General features: G+C 42.7%; 2 protein-coding genes and 1 non-coding gene across 3 annotated transcripts in view; 1 reads left to right on the top strand and 2 right to left on the bottom strand.

The window, feature by feature from the left end:
• Positions 1-22,963, bottom strand: part of LOC120948846 (uncharacterized) — a 314,251-nt gene that overhangs the window by 65,305 nt on the left and 225,983 nt on the right. The gene's annotated exons all lie outside the window — the stretch shown is intronic.
• On the top strand, positions 10,748-22,835 carry LOC120961129 (SKI family transcriptional corepressor 1; the record flags this gene model as incomplete). Its single annotated transcript, XM_049610976.1, is given in 4 exon segments — positions 10,748-12,559; positions 15,753-15,861; positions 18,819-18,983; positions 19,053-22,835. Coding segments are annotated over 4 exon segments (2,151 nt in total), but the record flags the coding sequence as incomplete, so codon positions are not given.
• Positions 18,548-18,619, bottom strand: Trnaq-cug (transfer RNA glutamine (anticodon CUG)). The gene has a single exon. It is a non-coding gene; the product is annotated as a tRNA-Gln (tRNA).

Raw genomic sequence — 22,963 nt, 5'->3', positions numbered from 1 at the left:
ATATGTAAAAAAATGCTTTAAATTACTAACCTATTATAAATAAAATTTAAAATAACTCAAAAGAAACATCACCGGAAATGGACTCAATCTTGATAGTCGGAAACTGTTTCGTGAAATATGCATCCATCATGATCCCGTTGGAAATAGAGTGAAGTGTTAGAGATTATGAAAGAGATTTGTAAAAATTGCGTCGACAGTGTCGTGTGTGCATATGAAGGTGTGTGTGTGTGTTTGTGTTGCACAATGCAGATCGCCCGTGCAGCTGCGCCAACCATCAGCGCGTCACCATTTGCATAACGAAATGGCATTCGCGCAGCACCCACCCGATATACACTACGGCTGGCGTTTGGCTGGCCTTGCGCAACTAAAGTTCACAAGTGAGGATAATCGGCAGCAGCAACTCCTCTAAACTAAACTAGTAGTAGTAGTAGCAGCAGCAGCTAACGCTGGTAGTGTGGTAACAGCCATATATCGCTGCTGAAAGGGTTGTGCACCGCGTAATGAGGCGAAATGCCTGAAGGTCATATGGCACGGCTCTGGTGTCACTCAGAGCGGAGTGTGTCCCACCATCGTCCTTTGACCTTGAAATTGTGTCACCCTTGCGAGGGGTGCTGATCGATAGCTTTCGAATGGGTGCTGTTGTCATTCGGTGGAAAGTTGTGGCCTTTTTCTACCCACTTTCTACTATGGCAAATGTTTGACATTGATGCAAAATCGAATGTCGGCTCGGTAACGATGCTGCATTTCGTATTCACATCATACGCCAAAATAACCATTGTCGTTAGTGGCGTCAAACGTTGTTGTTGGTTGAAGGGGATGAAAAGCGGAGGTTTTATGCTGTTAACAGTATCACGCTGGGAACATTCGGCAAACGCTTGTCTTAACTGCTGGTTCCTACATTTCTGTATTTGAAGAAAATTATAGTTTCCTTGAGCCACATATTGTAAACATATGTGTAATTGTTATACTTACGACTAGCCAAAAATGATTTTTCTGGCACGTTTTCTGTTTCTTGGGAATTCCTTTCGCTCCGATCCGACTGCACCTGTCGTTAACGGTGACGCATGCGGCACGGTACAATCAATCTACCGCTGCTTCCGATCGCATAAAAGCCTCCGCACCTGTCCTGAACCATAGAAGCGTGTGACAGGAATCCAATTGCTGTCTTTTATCGCTCCATTGAACCATGCTTCATTATTTGTCCTTCTGTTTGAACGGGAGCGCTTTATCAGCGAAAACGTGACAATTGCATAAACATACTTCTCGACGCTATGAGTTTCCTTAACCCAGACTTCAATCCCTACGGAAGCTAATGTCCGAAAGGGTGCAACGTGACTGAATTCACTGCCCGATACTGCTGTCGTATGTATGTGTACGTGCGTGTGTATTTCGCATCACTCTTTTTCTCATACCTTTTGCATGGGCTGCTCGGGTTAACGATGATCTTTTTCGCTTTGTTTCACCGTGGTTCACACTGCTGCACGTGCGATATAAAGCATGCTTTATGTGCTTCTGCTCATACACTTTCTCCCGAACCAGTGATGATGACAGACGATGAATCTGGTTACGCCATGCCTGCCGATTACACATTCCCCTGCGTTAGCCCATATCTGTGACACTTATGCAAATTCTTCGGCAGGAGATTTTAACATGTTCCATGCCGCCACTCCACACAACCACTGCCAGTATCGTTGGCGTGTTTGAGTCTGGCTTGTCGAAGGATCGACTTATTGAATATCGCAGAGGAGGTGGGAGAGCATATGCAAAGAAGCGGCAATCAATTTTAACAAATCTCTTTCTTTCGAGGATTTGTCGGACATAAGCTGAGTTTGGTTGTTTGTTGTGTATTTATTCTTGTACTTTCTAGGCAGACAAGGCAACCTATAATTTAAGGAACAAATAGAAGTTGCTTTGGTAGGTCTCTAACGTCAGTATGGTTTCAATTCAGTATTTATTTGATGTAAAGTTTTTGTTGTTTAAAGTTTAATACAATAAGATTCGCTACAATGATCTCAAATTTATTTATCGTACTTCGACGATACAGATAATTTCAGTGTTGTCACAATTTTTCATCCGCACAATTAAAACCAGTTTTCTTATAAAGGGTAAAGGATAGAGAGGGTAAAGATTACAGCTAAACAGAAACGATAGTTTTCACGGTAATAATTAAACAATAACATACCAATGCCTGAAAGGAAAGCATTATTTCGTTGGTGTGACCGTAAGGTGTATAAAAATAGTAGAAAGCCAAAAACTTAATTTGACGGTAGTGTCAGCGTGAATGAAACGATGGATTATTAGTGTAAATGTCAAACCCTGTTTATGCTTAAAGAGCATTTTGATCTCCCTGTTAATGTTTATGCATCGTGCTGATGCATCAGTTGTCGCAGACTAATGGACCCTCTCATGTTGATGTCGTTGCTTTTGACAGCTACATGCGCACACAAATCGTTCCTCAAAGGCACAGCGAAAGTGGTGGCGATGAATTTAAATTAAATTTTCATACATGCATGCTTTACACGTACGGATTTGGTTCGTGTTTTTGTTAGCCTTATGCCACTTGCTTTCACGCAAAATACTCTATATTTTACACTCTATTAACAAATGCGCCTGCTCCAGAGGGAGGAAGAGCACGTATTTTGCTAAGAGCTAAGCTTAACTGAATAAATGGGACAGAAAATTACCTTCTGCTACTTTTTAGCTGTAAACCCCCCGTTAAAATTTCTCGTTTCACTCATTCGCTCCATACATCGCAGATGCGGTTCTGTTCGAAAGCCGATAATGGCTATGCTGCGAACGCTCAATTTATGGTCTTTATGTGAGGGAGAGTGTGCACTAATTAAATTTCATAGTAATCTATCAAACCTAATAAATTATGTTCGTCTGATTCTCCACTTGGGATTTCTCTTGGGCATATCCATCGGAGGGTTAAACAAAGATGTACTGTTCCCTTTCATTGTATGACTGTATGAATTTTGTTACATAGGATATGATAAAAAATGTAATATGTCAAAAACTCTTTCTTCTTAAAGTATTCTTACGTATGGAGTGTTCAAATTTGGTTGAGAAACCTGTCTAACGCAAAGCAATTTTTAAATTCAATTGGGTAGTTTCATTTGAAGATTTTTCATAGAAATAAGAGTTGGTTATTCGAATTACTTGCGAACTTACTTACCATACTTGTTATATGATGGTTTATGACATTCTCTCTTCTCTGGCACAACAGCAGTTGTTGGGCAAGGCCTGCCTGTACCGCTAGTGGACTTGGCCTCAGTGACTTATTGATTTCCCATAGCAGGATAGTCAGTTCTTCAAATATGGGGAGTCAAGCGGTCCATTTGGGGCTTGAACTCATGACAGGCATGCTCTACAGTCGTGCGAGTGGACCACTGTATCACGAGACTAGCCATTATGACATGATTATGACATAGGCTCTTAGTTTTTCTCAATACTTGACATAGTCAATTCCAAATTTTCGAACCAAACTGTTAAATTTATTACATTTACTATGTAAATATTGCTCCAAAATAGTTGCGTCCTTGAGTGTATTAAGTTCGATTCTAATTGCGTTTTAATGGAATGAGTCTTTTGAATTCCACCGTTGAATTTCGTTGGGCTATTCACTCTTGACTGAGCATGCATCTAAGTATCTAATAAGTAAGTCTTTACGTAAAATGGTTTATACTCTTTCTATATTTGATATTCAATGATGTTATTGCTGTGGTTTGTGGTTGATGGATTTCATTCCAGTGAAGGTTGGGATATTTTTCTAAAATAATCCTTTCGGGATTAAAACGGAAAGCAACTGTGTTTCACTTAAGAAGTATCTTTCTACCCGTATAAACGAACGCAAGAACGCAAGGCTGAAGTTTCTCTTCTGCAAAAAATGGTCGATTGTGCTTCACTTCGGGGACTCGGGATATGTCCACAGGCATTTAGTAGGGAAAGTTAATGATCCCGGGGGTATTCAAATTCAATATTCCTTTGTACCGCTGTTGCTGCTGCGCAAACGTTCATTTTTCTCCCCTAACTTTCTGCTGTGTGGGCTATTAACATAATTGTAATCGGTATTGTTTCGAGCATTTACGCTGCAAGAGCGGATAGTAGTAGAATACTGTCAAAAGAGGCAGATTAATCATAATTACTCTCCAAAAGAGATAACAATCCTGCTGCTTTGTTTGTTGCACGGCAGTTACGGCTTGTTAATCCTTTATTCTTAAAACTTGATTCGAAAAATAAATAATGAAATTGTTGTGGAAAATGGAAAAAAAATCCTCTATGAAATGAGATGCAAAATGAAAAATGAACCACCACATACGTTTGTTAATTATTTATTCATTAAGCCGTCTAAATTTAGCTCACAAATCGTCACGCGGTCAACTGCAGGAAGGAGGTGTTGGTATGGATGCACCCACGATGCTTTTCCATATATTGTGTCCCCACTTTAGTGCCGTACGGGCACCGAAATGCAATTGCAAATCTGTGTCACAAAGCAGTCTTACAGTGATCCAGTTGCTGTCGTTGAATCCTAGCCGTTCTTTAATAGTTAAAAGGAAACAGTCGCCTACAGATACAGAAACATAGATACATAGGCTATAACATTGGATAAGGGTTTCTATTCAAAGCTACCATCAGGGGACCAGGTGGTCGTTGATATTACACATCCTTTTTGAAATCTTCTTTTCATTAGACGGGACGCTACGTTACCTCTTTACATGTGCTACCTTTTTATGTTGTCTCTCTTTCTCTCTCTCTCTCTCTCTCTCTCTCTCTCTCTCTCTCTCTCTCTCTCTTAAATTGGATTGCGCAGAAAATGCAAGAGAAAGTTTTACAAAAAGATGGCTAAATTCGAACATTATAATATAGAATAAGCACTACCAGCATGAAAGTTGTGATTGTATGTGGAAAACTTGCTATGTGGCAGATAGTTCGCACTCACAGATTGTTTTCCAATAGTGTATGCAGTTTTTATAGCTCTCAAATGCACTCGCGTCACGCTGGCTGGCACTGAAAGGTCTATCGTTGCTCTAACTTTGCGTGGGTAGTTTCATGTGTCTGTATGTGTAAGTTAAGAGTTCCATCTCAAGGAAAACGCAGCTGAGCAGTAGACTCGGTGTATGATGACGTTGATGGTACCAACGGTCTACCGCAAACGGTTGCACAAATATCAAAGTGCACCCAAGTGAAGATGGTTGGATGATAATGATAACCAGAGGAAAGCAGGGAAAATGTTGACACCAGCTGATGCGAATTTTGCTGCTTCTTTCTTTAACTACTGACGATACTGGTAGCAAGAGCAGCATCGATAGTGGTAACGTTGGTAGCTGTGGTAGTAGTAGTAGTAATAGTTGTTGCAACCAGCGCATGCATTAAAAAATAGCTGCTGTTTTTGTAGGTCAACCGACACACTGATACGATCCGAGTTTAGTAGACCTACGTCATCTCGCAGTCGGCTTGCAATGCGAATAGGCGAACCGTTCTGCAACCCTGCTGAGTTGAGTTTATGATTCCACATTTTTTGCTTGCTCCAGTAACGAATTCTCTGTAGCTCTCTAGTTGGTACAACGACAAACGACGGTGCATGCCGAGAGTGTTTGTGTGGGAAACCGCTTATCCGTACGTGTACATTTGACAAGTTTCCCATTGAGGCGACAAGTGGAATTTTCATTCGTGGTGTGTATGTGCATGAATCACATGCTGTCACACGGGTGCATTTTTTCGGTTCATGCAGCGTGACATTGCGTGGCCCAAAGAGCACACTTTTTCCATCGAACCGAGTACGATTTCGTATTATACGGCTAGTATTCGTGACATGGTTGCTTCCTTCTCGCAGACTCTCGGTCTGTGCTGGCCATCGTTAATTATCATTACCGCACAGGGAGTGAACCTGGGCTGTTGGTGAAGCTCCCACAATCATGACTCTCCTGCCAGTGCAAAGCGCTGCCAGTCATCAAAGCGTGTGCAAAATTATGATCCGATGTGTACCTCGCTTATGGGCGAAGAACATTAGACACATTTGGAACCGTTTGGGAGAAGGACGAATGAGCGTCTAGTGGTAGTAGTAGACATTTGTCAGGTCATTGTCATTTTTCATCCAATATTGCTGCTGCAAAAGGACTGCTTTACGTGTGTGCCAAGCAGCAGCGGACTAATACGTGTTTTTCCACTACACGTGCCCGCACGGACATGCAATCCGTATGGAGAAAAAAAGAGTACCACCACAAAGACGGTGTCGAGTGCGGCAGGCGTACAACTGTTGTTCGCTCATTGTACTACTGCACTGACGTAGTGCAGACACCGATCAATCAGTCGCGAGTGGCACTGCTTTAGAAGCTGCATTAACCCTGTTCGGAATTGGAATGATAGGAAGATAAGACTACACTTTTGGGCTGATTATCCGCAAATCATATCACTCCCCATACCATGCCATTAACTTCTACTACGTGTTGAAGATTTTTCAACACTTGTTTTGCATCTTTTTCAACCTCTTATTCCAAATGTTAGTTTTAACATCATCCTAAAACACTTTTTTTAGCATTTATTTATTTATTTATTATCCAATTATGGGTCCTCCTATTTTTGGCTTAACCCGTTTAATTTAAACTCAAATTTAATTTCGCACAGCGACACATGACAAAGTAACAAGGACATACATCAGATTCTCATTCATTGGCAGGTCTCGTGGTACAGTTGTCAACTCGCACGACTTAACAACATGCCCGTCATGTGTTCAAGCCCCGAATATCGTGCTCCCATACGTAGGACTTGACTATCCTGCTATGGTAATTAATAAGTCGCTGAAAGCCAAGCCTACTAGTGGTTATAAGCAGGCGCCTTGGCCGACAAATGTTCAAAAAGAATAAGAAAAAGAAGCTGTTTCATTATTTGAAACTCGTTATCCTCAATGTCAGGGGCGGATTTTAAGCCAAGTGGAGGCCATAAGCGGTCACACGAATGTAGGTCTGGTTGAAGTATCGTACGTACTACAGGTGGTTGTGTCAAAGATAGTCAACGAGAGAATTTAACCAGAGGATAGAGTAGCAATTTAACTTTTTTTCCTTTTTCAACAATTTAACCTTTTTCGGGGCCCCTCGAGAACACGGGGCCTCATGCCGCCGCTCAGTTTGCGTAGTGCTTAATCCTCCCTTGCTGATAGTTATAATAAACTACTAATTTTATCATTTTAAATTAGTTTATTTGTAATTAGTTGTTCTTACTTGATAATCTTACTAATTACTGTCAATAAGCTATGTTAGTTCTTCTTCTATTTGGAGCAATGGTCTACGCAAAAATGACGGCTTATATAGATTTTCCAGACTTATTCAGTACCACGGGGTACAGTTAATATGTGGTTTTAACTCATGACGGTCGTACGAGGTTACGACTGCTCCACGGATCCGTCCCGTGTTAGGTAGTTAAAATACAAATTTCGGTCTTTTTTAATCCGACTACCAGTTACTGGTTACTAGTTGCTGTATTATTTATCAAAAAGTAAAGTTACCTTTCTTTATTTTGTTTAAAAATTTCTATCTCTAGTGATCTAATGTCATTTTAAAATAGTTTGTTTGTGCTTTAAAACCTACACACTCATTGGTATAGTACAAAAAATCATTGACAAATGAAGGAAAGAGGCAGACTGCGATGAAACCATCTTTAACCGGAAACGACCATCCTTATTGTCTCCAGTGACGGTCATCCACCGGTGGCAATGCGAAAACATCCGTCTCCGAAACGACAACCTGTGGTGCGTGTGTGTCGCATACACACAATGCACAAAACGGGAAATACCGAGAAAAATGTGCACGTGTCTTGAATTTCAGCTTTTTGCGACAGTGGGACCCATTTTTCGACACCCTGCACCCCCTTGCCTGCTATACATTGTACGTGATACTAATGGTTTTTTTTCTCGTTTTTCTTTCTTTCTCCTTTCCAGGTGAGTGTATATGTGACCAGGAAATGCGTCCCGTTATGGTAAATCGAGGTATCGTAAAAGTTCAACCAAGGTCACCAGCTCCAACAGTAGGATCCTTCCATTATGCACCACGTTTGTATATGCAATTGAATTTATGTATGTATGTATGCGTGTGTCGAAAGCTACCATAAAGCTTCTAACAGCTGTTGGGTGACCCTTGTACACCCGTTACATTGTTTGTGGTAACTTTTGCTAGCTTCAATGTGATTTCAACGTTATCGACAGCTCATCACGAATAGTTTTCTGCTGTCATGTTGTAAAACTTAACATTTTTATTCTTTTTTTCGTACGTAGCAATTCGGTACAGTAATTCATTTTGACGTATGCTTATCAAATAGCATATACATCAGTGATTAGTTGTATTTGTGTGTGTTTATGATTTAATTTCATCAACGAAGGGCATTAATATCAGATGATCTCATTTACTTGTGGAGAAGGAGAATTAACAGCATTACTATGTGCGTGAAGTAATCTGCAAATCAGCTATTTGCAAAAGGAACTAACATCAGAAAAGCGCAGAAAAAAGACTATGCATATAGTGCAGACAAATAAAAGAAAACAGCAAAAAGAAATGTGTTACACGCAATGGATGTGATTTCACTTATTTAATCTGACGTTGGCATTTTCCGTTACAAATCTGCTGCGGACAAATCTCTGTGCAAATGCTTCGAATGTGGCTACCCTCCGCTGGATAGGAATCAATCGGAACGTAACGTATTGTATGTGATCGAAAAGAGACAGCGAATGACGAAGAATGTTTAATTACAGTTATTTCGATACAGACTGGTATAAAAATGGATTAGTGACGACTAGACGGCCAACGAAAAGCCCGTGACCACAATCTATATAATCTGGCGAAACAAACTAACAGTGTCGACCACCAGCCACACACACCAGCCAGCTCTTCAATGATTCGGAATCGGATGCGATAGCAATCTACCGACTTTCTGTCCACGGTTCTGTCCGCGCACCCAATCCGGGGCTTTTGGTGGTCGGTGCAGAAATCCTCTACGCAACAACCAGCCCGCTGACATGAGATGAAGAAGCAGCACTAATCCGGTTCAATGGCCTGTCGATGGATTGTTCAATCGAGCATGGAGCAAAACACCCCCAATTCAGCGCCATCATCAGCGGAAGAAAGCAAACCACAACAGGGCCGATCCGATTCGTGTTTATTCACCACGAATACGCCAGAACCCCTACACTCTCCTACGTGGCTAATAATCTTTTGCTAAATTGAACACCGTCTTAGCAGCAATAACTGTAACCAGATAGGTTTCCGGGACAACACTTGTAAATAGGGTTAATGGAGTGAACCTTGCGAAGTGCAAAGAGCAGCAAGAGCAGCGCTTTCGTTCGTTGACTGCGTCAGAAATCGACCGACTGCATCTACTGACTTGTGGACTTTCATTTATTGTGCGATGGCCGACCGGTCGGCTGATGTCGCTGATAATGCTCAATTGTGGTAGAATTGGCAGGAATTGGTGAATGGCAAACAACTGCAAAAGAAGGAGCGGGGTAACACACGATCCCAAGGAACCGGCTCGGCTCTCGCTCTCCGGGGACAGCTGCGGGTGTGGCAACGCATGTGATGTGGTTTTAATTAAGGCTGAACTATAATGACCCGTAGGACGGGGCACGCTTGGAGCTCTAGATACATGCTAAATATCCAGCCAAGATTGATCAATGGTCAAGCACATTCGATTAGCTTGCACAAATGCCAAACTGCTAAGACGCACCACCATCAGCTTTGTTTGTAACGTTTCGTGCCTCGTTGTTTATCTTCCGTGCTAGGAAATGGTCATCCTAAGAAGCAGCACTTTGTCCATTGCTTTCCCACGGGATTAATTAAAACCGATTAGCCACGACCTCCCGAATCAGTACTTGACTTGGGGGACCTCAAGACAAGTGCAACCCAGGGAGAGTGAGTGGGAGAAAGAGAGAAACAGCGGGCGTTAGGCTTTTGTTGGTGTGATCAAGTTGCACCATGCCTTCTGGTTGCGTAAACGCCACTGAAATACTTCACAAGTGTGTGCGAGTCTCAAATCTGAAACCATCCCCCCATCCCCTCCTTTTTCCCCTCTTCTACTTCAGACTGTTCTATGGCCATGTGGTCAAACCTCCCCTCATTTTCCTTTCTTCGTATGTCCTTCGAACGTGGACGCGAGCAGAAGGAAGGTCGACAAAGGCTTTCGCGTACTGCTCAACACAATGACTCAGACCACAAAACCCAACGCCGGTAGTACGCTCAATAAATAATTCGTTATTACTGTGTTTAGTGGTCTGTGCCGGTTTCCTGCCCATACAGTGCAAATCATGACTGTACGTCGAAGCTGCTATTTTACAGCCTACCCGGGCGAAAAGAAGTATCTTCGGTTGAAAGAACCTGCGGCACCAACTGGTGGGCCTGCTCGAATTACGCTCTCTGGGGTTTTGCCTCCCACCCCTGTGCCATACGTTCAGAGATATTTTCCGTTTGTTATTAGTTCATCGTTTGGAAGGTATCATGTTACACGCTGCTCTTTACGGTAAAAAAGGCTTGTATCATACTGCACGGGACGTCGTTGGTTGACTGCTGTTGCTGTAGAGTGCGCGGAAAAGATTGCTAGCTGCATCGGCACTTGTAAGGTTCTCGAAGTAATTTCCGCTGGACCCGTTCTACCATCTGCTGGGCGGTGTGTTGTAACATTGGGTGCGCCTTCTTGGTTTTGTTGTAAAACAGCTAATCGTGATTGTGAACATACAAAGAAACAGTAATGTTTAAACGATTGATGCAAAGATGAACATGATCTTAGATTTAAGACCATTTATATCAAGTTTGTATGTAGCGTCGAACAAGACGGTAGTTTCTTTTGGAATTTGGAAAAAAATAAAATAAAAAGTTCTCTCCAATATTTTGTCTTTCCTTTTTTTTATAACCAATTATCGAACTCTACTCACTCACTCATGCTCGCACTTTCATAACAGATCCGCACGGTATACATCTATGGACAACCGATCATCTCGCTGTTTGTGGAGAACCAGGAGCGGCTCTGTCTGGCACAAATTTCCAGCACGCTGCTGAAAGACTTTAGTTACAACGAAATCCACAATCGCCGCGTTGCACTCGGTATCACCTGCATCCAATGTACGCCAGTGCAGCTGGAGATCCTACGACGGGCCGGGGCAATGCCGGCCTCCTCCCGGCGCTGCGGCATGATCACACGCCGTGAGGCGGAGCGTTTGTGCAAGTCGTTTTTTGGCGAATGCTCGCAACCGGCACTACCAGAAGGGTTCGCCTTCAGTGTGTACCACGAGTGTGCCTGGGGTTGCACGGGATCGTTCTCGCCGGCGCGCTACAACTCGTCGCGTGCCAAATGCATCAAGTGTGCGTACTGCAGCCTGTTCTTCTCGCCGAACAAGTTCATCTTCCATTCGCACCGGCTGAGCCCGCACGACAAGTACGTGCAGCCTGACGCAGCCAACTTCAACTCCTGGCGGCGCCATCTGAAGCTGCAGGGCAGTCCGCCAGAGAAGATCATTCACGCCTGGGAAGACGTGAAGGCCATGTTCAATGGAGGCACCCGCAAGCGGTACATCCTCTCGACCGCGCGAAAGTACGCCGGTGGCTCAACGCCGGCATCATCTGCCGCGCAATCTTCGGCCGTTTCTAGCAGCGGCAGTGGTTCGGGCGGTTCGGCCGGAGGAGGAGGCTCCGTCACAGTAACATCCCGCCCGTCACAATCGTCGTCGCTGGAGAAACCGACGCCGCTAGTGGTGATGCCAACGCCGACGCACGCCGAACCACGTCAAATTCTGCCCGTACTCGGCAGTGGCATTGTCGTACCGAAAAAGGAATACTCGGACCTGCAGCCGATCGATGCGACCTACAATAGTGACAGCTGCAGCAACAGCACGAGTCCGTTTGCTCACATTCCGCATCTGCTCTCGAGTAACAGCTCGAGTGTGTCCGCACCGTCGGCTGGAGGTATGCGCGCCAATGCGACAGTACCACCGGTGACAGCAGCCCCAGGTGGTGGTGGTACTCCGGGAAGCATCGCGTCTCCCGTAGCGACCCCGGTAATGGTTGTTCCGGCCACCGTACCAACACCATCCAGCTGTAGCCCATCGGCAACGGTTGTATCAACAGCGGCGGCGGCCGCGGCGGCTGCTGCTGCTGCAGCGGCGATGGTATCAAATCATGCAGCGGCCACCTCCACCGTGGTGACCAGTTCGGCAGCGGTTGCTGCAGCCAACTTCGGATTCAAGCTGTCCTGTCTGCAACCGTTCGCTTTTAACGGCATCGGTCACTTTCCGGCAATGGTGCCGAGTACGGCCGGATACCTGGTGCCGCTGTTGCGTCCCACCAACCCGAAAAGCATTTCGGCAGCCGCTATGTCCGCATTTAAGCCCGTGGTAAGGGCGCGAAAAAGGTATGGAATTGGCACCTCAGCCCTGGTGAGGTGGAGTGGACCAGATCAGCAAGGATCTTTGGGGAAATGTTTGTTAAATCTGCTACTAGGCGGCTTAATTGTGCTATTGCACCACGATTGTTGTCACCCTGTCACACTTGTCACACTTGTCACGAACGTTATTTCAACCGATCAGTAATTTACACATCATCACGAACGTTATCCACCAATCGGTGCGCCGGATTCGATGTGCCGGTGGTAATTTTTTGTATCTAAACTTTAATACCTTAATGGAAATGAAACAAACGGGCTCTTACTAAAATTATAGAAAAAATGAATGACTGTGTTTATGATTTTGTTAAAAGCATGTTTGCCCATCTTCCAAAAGCTTCTACCCGCACATCATAGTTTCGATAGTTTCTCTCGATTGTTTCAAAGCTCGCAGAAGAAACATGCTTCCGCGATGCTGCACACTTCTACCGGGGGGTTGGTTTGTGCAGCCCCCGGGCTGTGGAGGTGGCAAGACATTGTTGTACAATCATGACATCTAGTTGTCTATCCACTAATTGTCGCTTCTGGAACTGGCCAGCCAAAAGAGTGCCCAGACCTTGTCCCTGCCTGGTGGTGTTAGCGGAACTGTCGCAACCGTTTGCTAACCGCCTTGTTTCTGCTTCTCGGTGCTTTCGCGGAAATCCCTTTCTTCGGTTTTGCTGAATTGACCGGAGTTGAGCGTTTCTTGAAAGGAGAAGGTGGCTGGCGGTGTTGCTTTTCTTGCGAAGAGTTAAGCGAAGATGACGTTGAATTGTCCTGCAATTGGAGCAGCACACGCAGGCTGAATCTTATCCTGCGCTCTCACCGTAATCATGGATAGTCTCGAAAGGAATTACGCCGTAACTTCTGGTTGCGAAAATTGTTGATTGGGATAAAACTTGATCACACAGATTTTCACAGAGAAGTACAGAAGAGTTATCCAGGCAGGTAAGTTTGAGTGAATTTGGTTATCCTCAGTGTGTTGGTTTGACATAATACTTATGTTACTTAAAACAACAATCTAAGTACATTTAATTTGATTTTCTTTATCGATATCATAGTTTGCGTTTATTTGGTTTTTTACTCTATTTATTATTTGTTCAGTTATTGATAAAAGCAACATAAATATAAGATCTTAATTAACGGTTTATTTATGTTTTTCAAGCGTTATTATATACATGAAAAGCTTACACCGCTTTGTCAACAGTGTGTCAAATGTATGGAACCACAGTCGCAATCGAAGGTCAATCCGTTTTGACGGTCAAGGACGCGGTGTATGGCGTCATCGCTCGCCTTGATTTGGGCCAATCTTTTTCCTTCCGTTCACAGTTGTGTCATGGGCTCTCCACTGTTGTTTGAAGAAAGCTTGTCTGAAGTATTACAATGTTCTCATTTGCCTTCTTTCTTTGTCGTGGGATGTGTCATAGCAGTTCCTCGCGAATAGAAGAATGTCGAGAAAGGGAAGCATTTTCACTGCTTGACCTTAAGGTCATGGTTATGTGCCATAACGTGTCGATGGTTCTTGAGAATATGTTTTTACGTTCTTCTTCTGCTGTATGTGCGTTCCTTGTGCAAAAGCTTCACTATTGATTCAATCAACAAGAAAAAAAAAACCTCTAAACTAGCGCCATTCGCGCATCCCCGGCCCGGTTTGCAATAGGATTTTTCAATATTGAGCGTACTTCTTGAGGGGTTTTAAATCGTTCAGCAACCAAGGGTACTTTAGCCAAGAGTTCTCTCCTGCCATGGAGAGGAAGATCGTTTGATTTTTACCAGTGAGCTCTTTATATGAGTTTAAAGAGCTTATTGTTCCCACGTTTATGACGCATTGGTGTTTTTTTTTTGTTTTTAATGCTAACATTGGAACATAGTAAAATATGTTTTTATTGTTTAGTATTACGGATTTCATGTAACACAGATGCTAGCATAAAGTATACATTTAACAAATTTCTCTCACTACAAGCATGTAACTTTTGAGTACTATGTATTAGCCTTTTTCAACGTTTTACGTTTAGTATATCTTACACAACTTCGTCAGCTAATATAAAATAAGCTTGAAATTTCAAAAATCTCAAACTCGTCATAAACGATAAATCCGTACGGGTTTGTGCAATCTCTCACTGACCTCTGTTGATATTGCATAGTAGTATCATGTGTTGCTTTGAAGCTTCCGGAATGTTTAAACTATGAAACCGATGCATTGCGTCATGTAGTCCATCCCGGGGCACCACCACCGATACAATTCATTGCATGGGCCTCCCCGACGCTCACCGAAAGACCAAACCAAGACGCAAAGCAAAGCCTGACTTTTGCTGTCTCGTTGCGTAGCGCCAAGCTGCCAAGAGATGGAACATTCTTGCGAAAACTCCCACTGACAGCTATCGCTCCAAGATTAACCAATTTTCGCATCCGGAAGATTCTGCTCGAGCACGTGGCAGCAGCTTCGATATTCCCGGGGTTGCGCGCGTGTGTTTGTAAGAAAATCTCCAAATACCACTCCCATTCCACGCGCGTTCCACAAGATTTGAATGCTTCCTCGAGCGTGGGACGGGGATGAGGATGGAGTAGATTGTGTAGCATCAAAGGGAGAAGGTATTGCAAACAAAATAAAACAATAACAACACACTGAAATATGCTGCTTCGACCAAAAACAACAGATAATCGAAATCGACTGCCTCAACGACGGTGGTACCAGCTGCGGCAGTGTGTGTGTGTGGTTGTTATCCAGATTCGCCCGTTGGTTTTATGTGTGTTTATTTCAGTTCTTATGCATCGCATCCTGACAAACCCAGCGCTCGGAATCATCGATGTGGTGGTCGCCAATGCTACCTACCAAGCTCAGAAGGCATTTTATTACAGTTTATTTATGTATGATCAAATATTGTTTTTCGCGTTTCCCATGTGTTGATTGTTGTGTTGCATTTTGTCCCTTTTGCCTTTCGGTTTATGTCTTATTTTGGATTTTTATTTCTTCTTGCATTTCATTTTTGCGCGTTTCAATATGCGCTGGGAAAGGTACCATTTTTAGCTTTAAGTTATTTCATTAGTAATTGATAGTATTTTGTTGGTTGATGTTGTCGTTGTGATAATGAGCAATCGTTATTGATTTATGTCCAAGCATTTTAAAACATTGTTGTTAAACAAACAACCTGTATACGCTAGAAGTAAGCAAACAATAACCTGATGTTCTACGCCAGCATTGCATTGTGTAAGGACATATATTGCGCATTATATGGTGTATTTGATATAAATATCATGCCCACGCTCTGGGCAGTCCTTTGTTTGTCCTTTGTCTAATCTACACATGTTTATGTTCTCTTTTCATTTTTCCTTTTTACCCATAACAATGCGCGTTGTAGATAAATCTGCGACTAATACTCGTCAGTGGCAAGACGAAAGAATTCCTCTTCAGTCAGACGGACTCAGCCGGCGACATAGCACTCACAGTATTCGAAAATTGGCCCGATGGTAAGTGTTGTATTTTTTAGTAATAGTTTTAACCTGTCAATAGACCAATTTTAAATGTTCGTTTCTGTATACTGTAAGATCTATACGATGTATTTTGTAATTAATTGATGCTTTCATGCGTAGCTCTTTGAAACTTTATACAACCTTAAAGAATTTTGTTTGTGTTTTTTGTTGAACACCAACACTTACAGGGATTGTGTTTTCCTACGGCTGCTATTCGCTAATATTGGTCCTTTTTGCTATTTGCAATTTAACTGAGACGAGGAAATAAACTTACTCTCGCTTACGTCAGGTTCTCGAGTTACCGCTGCAAGATTATTCAGTAGGTGTATCTCTAGACCGTGTGCTAGGTTCATAGTAGGAAACATGATACATCCAACGGATGCTCCCGTTTCGATTAGCACCAATGATAAAAATGGAGAGGTTTAAATGTCGGTTGCAATGTTCAAATAAAGCTAATCAATTGATCGACAGTTTCACACACGACGTTGGAAAGAGTGAGAGATGCATGTCAACCTATATTGAGCTCGAAATCCAACCAACACTAACACACATATTCCGAGTACAACAGCATCATCGCTACACTACCCTCGTTCGTAAGCCCCGGAAATGGTGCTGTTTGGTGTAGCATCGAGCCTCTCTCAATCCACGCGAACAAAATCAATGATCGATACATTGGGGTGGTGGTGATATGTGTTGGAGAGAGGATGAGATAATAGGTGGAGAGATGGATATATGTACAAAACATGCAATCGCAGCAAAACATTGTTTCGCAGATGGCTTCAGGTGTTTCATCCCTGCCCGTCGCCGTTGTTCTGCTCGCCGGTCAGAGCAATGTACGCTACGTAACACAGCAGACTAGATACTAGAAGCGTATATTTTATTTGACACTAATGAAGACAAATCTATGATTTGGGAAATGCTTTCAACTTTCTCGCGAAAGTTAAAGGGCCATACATAATGGCAATGCCTCCGAGAGCCGCCGTCGTTGAGTAGCACGGTTTAGATGTGTGGTATAACTTTTGGGAGTGCTTTTGCCTGGAGGTGGTAAACCTAGTACCATCACCAAATCACTTAACGCATGCATGCGGATGGTTGTAACGACACACTGGCCGGTACAAACCGGCACACTGGACGATGGTTTTGAGATTTCTATGCCATAGATAGAAAAGATGCCATAGATTTGCTGTTAATATACATTATTTAGCATAGCAATACGTTTGTGGAACATGTGTACAAAACTTCAATGTTCAAACAGACATCATCAAACGAAAGAGATCTGAACATTGATTGTGCTTACTCTTCAATATTTACGTTAATTGATGTAAGAACAAATTGATCAAACAATACGTTCCGTAGTACGTGGAAATAAATTAAGCACGCTCTACACGGGAACTGTAAGTTAGCTCTATTACATCTGGAATCTTTTGTGACGGTTGCCATTAAAAATTGATGATGCAATAGTTCATTTTTCATGCACGTATAAAGTTCCTACTGTGTAGGTTTTGAGCATGTAAACCTATTTTTATGAAGCCTAACCCGCCAACGAATACATCCACTTTAAGCTTAGTACTAACAAAACAAAACAGCAGGCAACACTCGACATCCATTCCACCAAACTCTCAAGGTGCCACTTTGTGTTGAATTTATTTGTTCCATTTTTATCTTGAGGGTTATTTTCTGCTTACAGCAAAGATGTGTCAAATGCAACGGTCCCTTCATACATTTGTAATGGGAGTGTGCCTTTGCTAATATGTCTATGCGGGAAGGAAATGAAGAGCAACGCGGAAATCGAATGGTGTTAAGGCACATGTTTGCTACGTAGGCTGCTGGTTGGATGGGGCACCAATATGTAGCAAAATGGCGTAGATAAAATAAATCTTTAACGTGTATGCTGTGAATGTTAGTACAATCGTGCTATTTAGTATATAATTTGGGTAAATCAGAACGAAAACTGATCCGATGTAGGAAATTTAACCATTTAACACAGAAAAAATACCAATGAATACATTAGGACGCCACAGAAACACTGGAAATGTTATAATGAACATATAAAGTAATGCTAAAACATGCTAGGAGCAGCGCAACGGTTTGTCGTTATCCCATTTACGGTACACGCTCACGTGCGCCTGAAAAACATTTTTCTCGCTCCTGTATTTTCCATAGCACTGATGACTGCCTGCTGCAACACATTCTACTACTACCTCGTTGCAACAACATTAAAGTTCCTTGTCGGGGCGAAAATGGCCGAATATAACATATACACCCTAACATAGCTCAGCAACGATGCTTGCGCAGGAGGAGTCAGAACTCCAGGCCAAACAGGATGCTAGCAACAACATTTTGGAGGGACATTACAGAAACAGGCCGGAACGCCGTCGTGATTAATTACCTACATTAATTACAATCAAAGACCGAAGTGAGAACAACTCGGGCAAGTTTTACATAGCAGTGTACTGTACGGTAGAAAATGAGGATGAGGTTTTGACCATTTTTTCGTGCTATATTTATTGAGCCAAATCGTCCCTATTTATGTTCTATTAGACTTAAATCTGTATGGCATTGCAAGCTCATTAAACTTTATCTAGTCTCTGTAGTTGATACTAAATAAAATATGCTGAAATAGACGAAATTCGCTGGTATTGAAAATAAATGTTTGGTGGGGAAAAAAAGATTCTGACAGAGTAGGTTCCACCGAGATTTGAACTCGGATCGTTGGATTCAGAGTCCAAAGTGCTAACCATTACACCATGGAACCCGTTGAGAAGGGAGGGTTTCTAATCCGTACTGTAGCCGCAACGCAGCACACATGTATCACTTCAAATGTTTGACTAACATGAACATCGGATGAACCTTTCGCCGTGCAATCGTATTCATTCGGAGTCGTGTATTATTCCAGATAAAAATGTTATGTTTTTAATAATTCCCATTGTTAAATCTTTTCTCTCATTTTACAGATTGGGAAGCGGAAGCGGTAGCCAAGGCCGAAATCTTAAGACTAATATACCAGGGACGCTTTCTACATTGCAACGTAACGTTAGGGGCGCTGGGGTTACCATTAGGCAAAACAACCGTGATGCACTTGGTACCGCGTGATAATTTACCCGAGCCAAACTCACAGGGTAAGAGTGTATCCCCCCGGTGTGCATGCGTACGATATGCTAATCGACATGTTTCTTTTTGCTTTGTAGACCAGCGACAAAAGAGCAAAGGCGGTTCCAGTAGATGTTGTCCCACGAGTTGTTGTATACTGTAACCACCATCACGACGACGAAGAGATGACACAGGTGCTGCTCCGGAACGGCCATGGCCGGTGTGTATTATGACTGCGGGACGTGCCGGCGGACCATATGCAGCTACATAGAGGGGCGGAGAGCGAGAGAGAGAGCAAGTGAACGTTGAATCATCGATTGGAGGCGATTGATCTGATATGTTGTGTACATTGTGTCATGTTGACCGTTGACAACAGTTCGGCATGTTGCGGGTGCACCACACGCGCGCCCAGTGCGATTGGAAGCGAGGAACCAATAACGTCACCGAGAGAATGGCACCGAATAGCAAAGTGTTGTTGTTATTTGGTTGTTCGTATTTCCCGTAGGATTAGCGCGAAATCCGTTAGCGCGTGTGCGACGCAACGGTGGGGTCTATATTCTATGCATGTTTTTCATCTCCTATGGAGTGTCTGTGTGCTGATAGTAGTGGATGCGGGTGCGTAGTTTGTTTTAGTATTGACACAATTCCTGGTGCACAGATAGAGGAATAGCCCCCGCCAGCAACACCCAGTTTCCAAAGTTCAGGCGTCATTAGTGTTCCAGTCGGCTTCAAAAGCTTTGCAAAGATTCGTCGTTCACAAAACCACTCGAGCAGACACGCAAACGCGACATCATGTAGCCCCGAGAGTAGCGCCGTTGTGTTGTGGCGCTTTTGTATTATTAGGAAGCAGCGAATTTCGGTAAATGTTATTATTAGAGAGATAGAGAGAGAGAGAGAGGGATAGAGTGTGGGGAATAATAGTGTATTAGCAATCGAGATATGATTAGTGTTATGTTTTTTTTATTGATGAATAATCAATCCATCGATCCGGTTTAATTATGCTTTCTGGTTTTACACCTTTGTTTCCAATGACTGCCTTATTTGATCGTGGTTTACTTCCTGATGCCCACACCCACATGGAATGATCCGAACGACGGTTATCCAAAATATGGTACAGTTTTAAGGGGAAATATTAGATAGAAGGGAGAACATAGTATCGTGCAGGAAACATGATGCACATCTGCAACGAGTATATAAAAAATCTCATTTGACTGACCAAATTAAAAACGTGTCCGTAAGATGTATGACAACTACGCACTACCGCTGACCCGAGCATGAAGTGAACGCAAACGCCTTGCGTCACGAAGGTTCATGAGTGAACACAAACGCTAACACCGAGCAATAGATGGCGCTGTACGGATGGTGATATTTTGTATTTCGCTCGAGGTGAACGCGCACGGTGAACAGTTTGAGAGAAAATACGTACCAGTCCATTTATTGCCACAATTCTACACAAACACACACACATATCGTTCGCTGTTATTGTTTCTATTCCAAACGTGCGGGAGTGTAGCGTTTTTCGGTACCTGTTTTAGCTCTTGTTTTCTTATCACGAAGGAGAAGTTTTCATTTCACTGAACTAACGATACACGCGTGTGTTGTGTCCGATTTGCTACCATTTGGGAAATTCCGCCGAATAGAAAAGAGTTTCAGGATGAGATAAAGGTTAGAGCCAGATATATAATATTATTGTTTTTTTTTTGTTATCGTAGCGAAGAAAATAATTGTTTGAAATCACATGACAGCAGCTGAGTGAGAGTTATTCGTTTGAAAAGGGCGGACAAATGGACGACGCATAATGCAGAAACTGAAGAGCAAGTCGATAGTGAATGGAATACGGCAAAAGCAAATGTGGTTGTAGTTATTAAAAGTAAATACAAAAGTATATATATATAAATAAAATGAAACCTATAGTTGGTGGTATAAATATTACTTTACAAAAGAGCTACAAAAATACTATACCCTAGAGGAGGCAGCCGGACGACGGAATGTGTAAGGCACGGGTTGGAAGCGATAGACAGTTACGTTGCAAGCAGCAAAGGTAGATAAAACAGAAACGAATCGGTGTACACGGTGCGGTGGCCAAACGGTACCGCTAAGAATTGGAATCAAATGACTAACTTAGGCAAAAAGAAATTATTATACTTTGTTCTCTTCTGTTTAGGTTAGTTTAAGCAAATGTATTTGAAAATGAATCCTTAACCGGAAGAGAGGGGAGTCACGAGAAGGTAAACTACCAGCGGAAAAGAGAGAATGTGAGGTGCGTGTGTGTTTGTACTGTTTCGGTAGATTGTAAGAATGGTAGAAGGAATGGAGGAGGAAGAAAGTATAGATATATACGTATATGTATATGTTTCGTGAACATAGCAGTTTGAAGAGTAAACATGCAACCTGTTGTGCTATTATTGCAAAAACTTACCACTAACTAAAACTCATACTAAACACAAACAAATCTTTGCCAGTTTGAGCGTATTCAGGTTTACCAAAAACGTCAACGGACGATTTAAACTTCTATACTTTCAACTTCTCGACATAATGAGCACAATATCATCATCTCATACACATCCATGTCGTCCACCTCAATAAATTCCCCAGTAAGCCAATAAGCAATGCAAAACCAGACTAGAAAAGGCCATTGCTGTACTACTAGTAGGGCTACATGGAATGCAACTCACTAGAAGAACCCGCATCACCACTCTAGAATGTGTAGGAAGGAGGCAACTGATCGAAGTTATCAACTGGTTACAGCAACCGGCCCACTCGTCTCTTCTTGGAGCGCGCTGGAGCGTTAGCATTACGATGGTAAAGCTCTACTGTTGCTGCTTCGAGCGAACCGAGTGTGTGTGTAAATCAAAATCTCACAAATGTTTATTGTTTGTTCATCTGTGTCAGCTCCTCTAACCCAAAGCGAACGTTTGCTCTCCCCGCATTTCCGGAAGAGCCACATGTTGCTTTCCCTTCAACAACCAACATCACCCGCGTTGTCACCACCCCATTGTTCATACTCTACGAGTCCGCGTACAATTGTTTCGAACAAAATCAAGACTAAAAAACCCTCTCCCACTCGCCTAAAATATGTGAAAACAGTTGTATGATTTTATTGATCATCGTTTAAGGTAGTAGTGTGCAGAAAGTAACAAAGGTGCATACAAAGTAATTAGTAATCCAAACATACATGCTATACAAGGATGAAAACAAAAGCAAACACTAATCAAACAGAGGAAGATAAACTATGGATGTAAAATTTCGACGCATGTACGATGATATTGGCTTAGTTACGGTACGGGAAAGGGAAGCGGGAAAACGAAACTGATCGGGATTATTTTATTACGTTAGAAGATGATCAATTCGAACATGGGCGGCAAAGGGACCTATAGGATGGGGAAAGAGAACGAGAACGAAAACAAGAATGCTCACGCGGGTGGAGTGGGGTAACGAGAAGATAGGGTAACGTGTTGTGGTTGCGGATGGAAAATGAAGGGAGAAACAAAACAACAAAACAAAAACAAAACAATTCAAATCGTGAACGTGTATTTCCTGCGTAATAGAAGTGATAAGAAATAGTAGCAAATTTAGTTCCGATGTGACAGCGGAAGAAGAGAAGGGAAAAGTTAAGCGAACGTGATGACGATAATAGTAGTGTGAAGGAACGAGTTGTACGTAAAGAGAAAGCTTGTAGAAAAGCAGAAACAGAACATACACAACACACACACAGAGAGACGAAGAAGAGAGCAAAGGCGCAAGCAACGTTGCGATCAGACACGGAACAGCAACAGCTTGCCTGCGTCGAGTGCTTGTGCGTATATGTGTTGCGGAAATCTGCCGGAAGGGGAGGCAGCATGGAAAAGCATAATAAAAGCTGAAGATGTATTGTTAAAATGCGTGATGTGTGTTTGCTTATGTTTACTGCACGCTGTTTGCTGACCAAATGGAAAGAAATATACAGACAATAGAATAAAGTAATATAATTGGACTCAAATTAAGGTTAGCATAAAATCAATGTCAATGC

Source organism: Anopheles coluzzii, chromosome 2, assembly GCF_943734685.1.
Source record: "Anopheles coluzzii chromosome 2, AcolN3, whole genome shotgun sequence".
Classification (NCBI taxonomy): domain Eukaryota; kingdom Metazoa; phylum Arthropoda; class Insecta; order Diptera; family Culicidae; genus Anopheles; species Anopheles coluzzii.
This window is presented reverse-complemented; position numbering and strand designations above follow the sequence as displayed.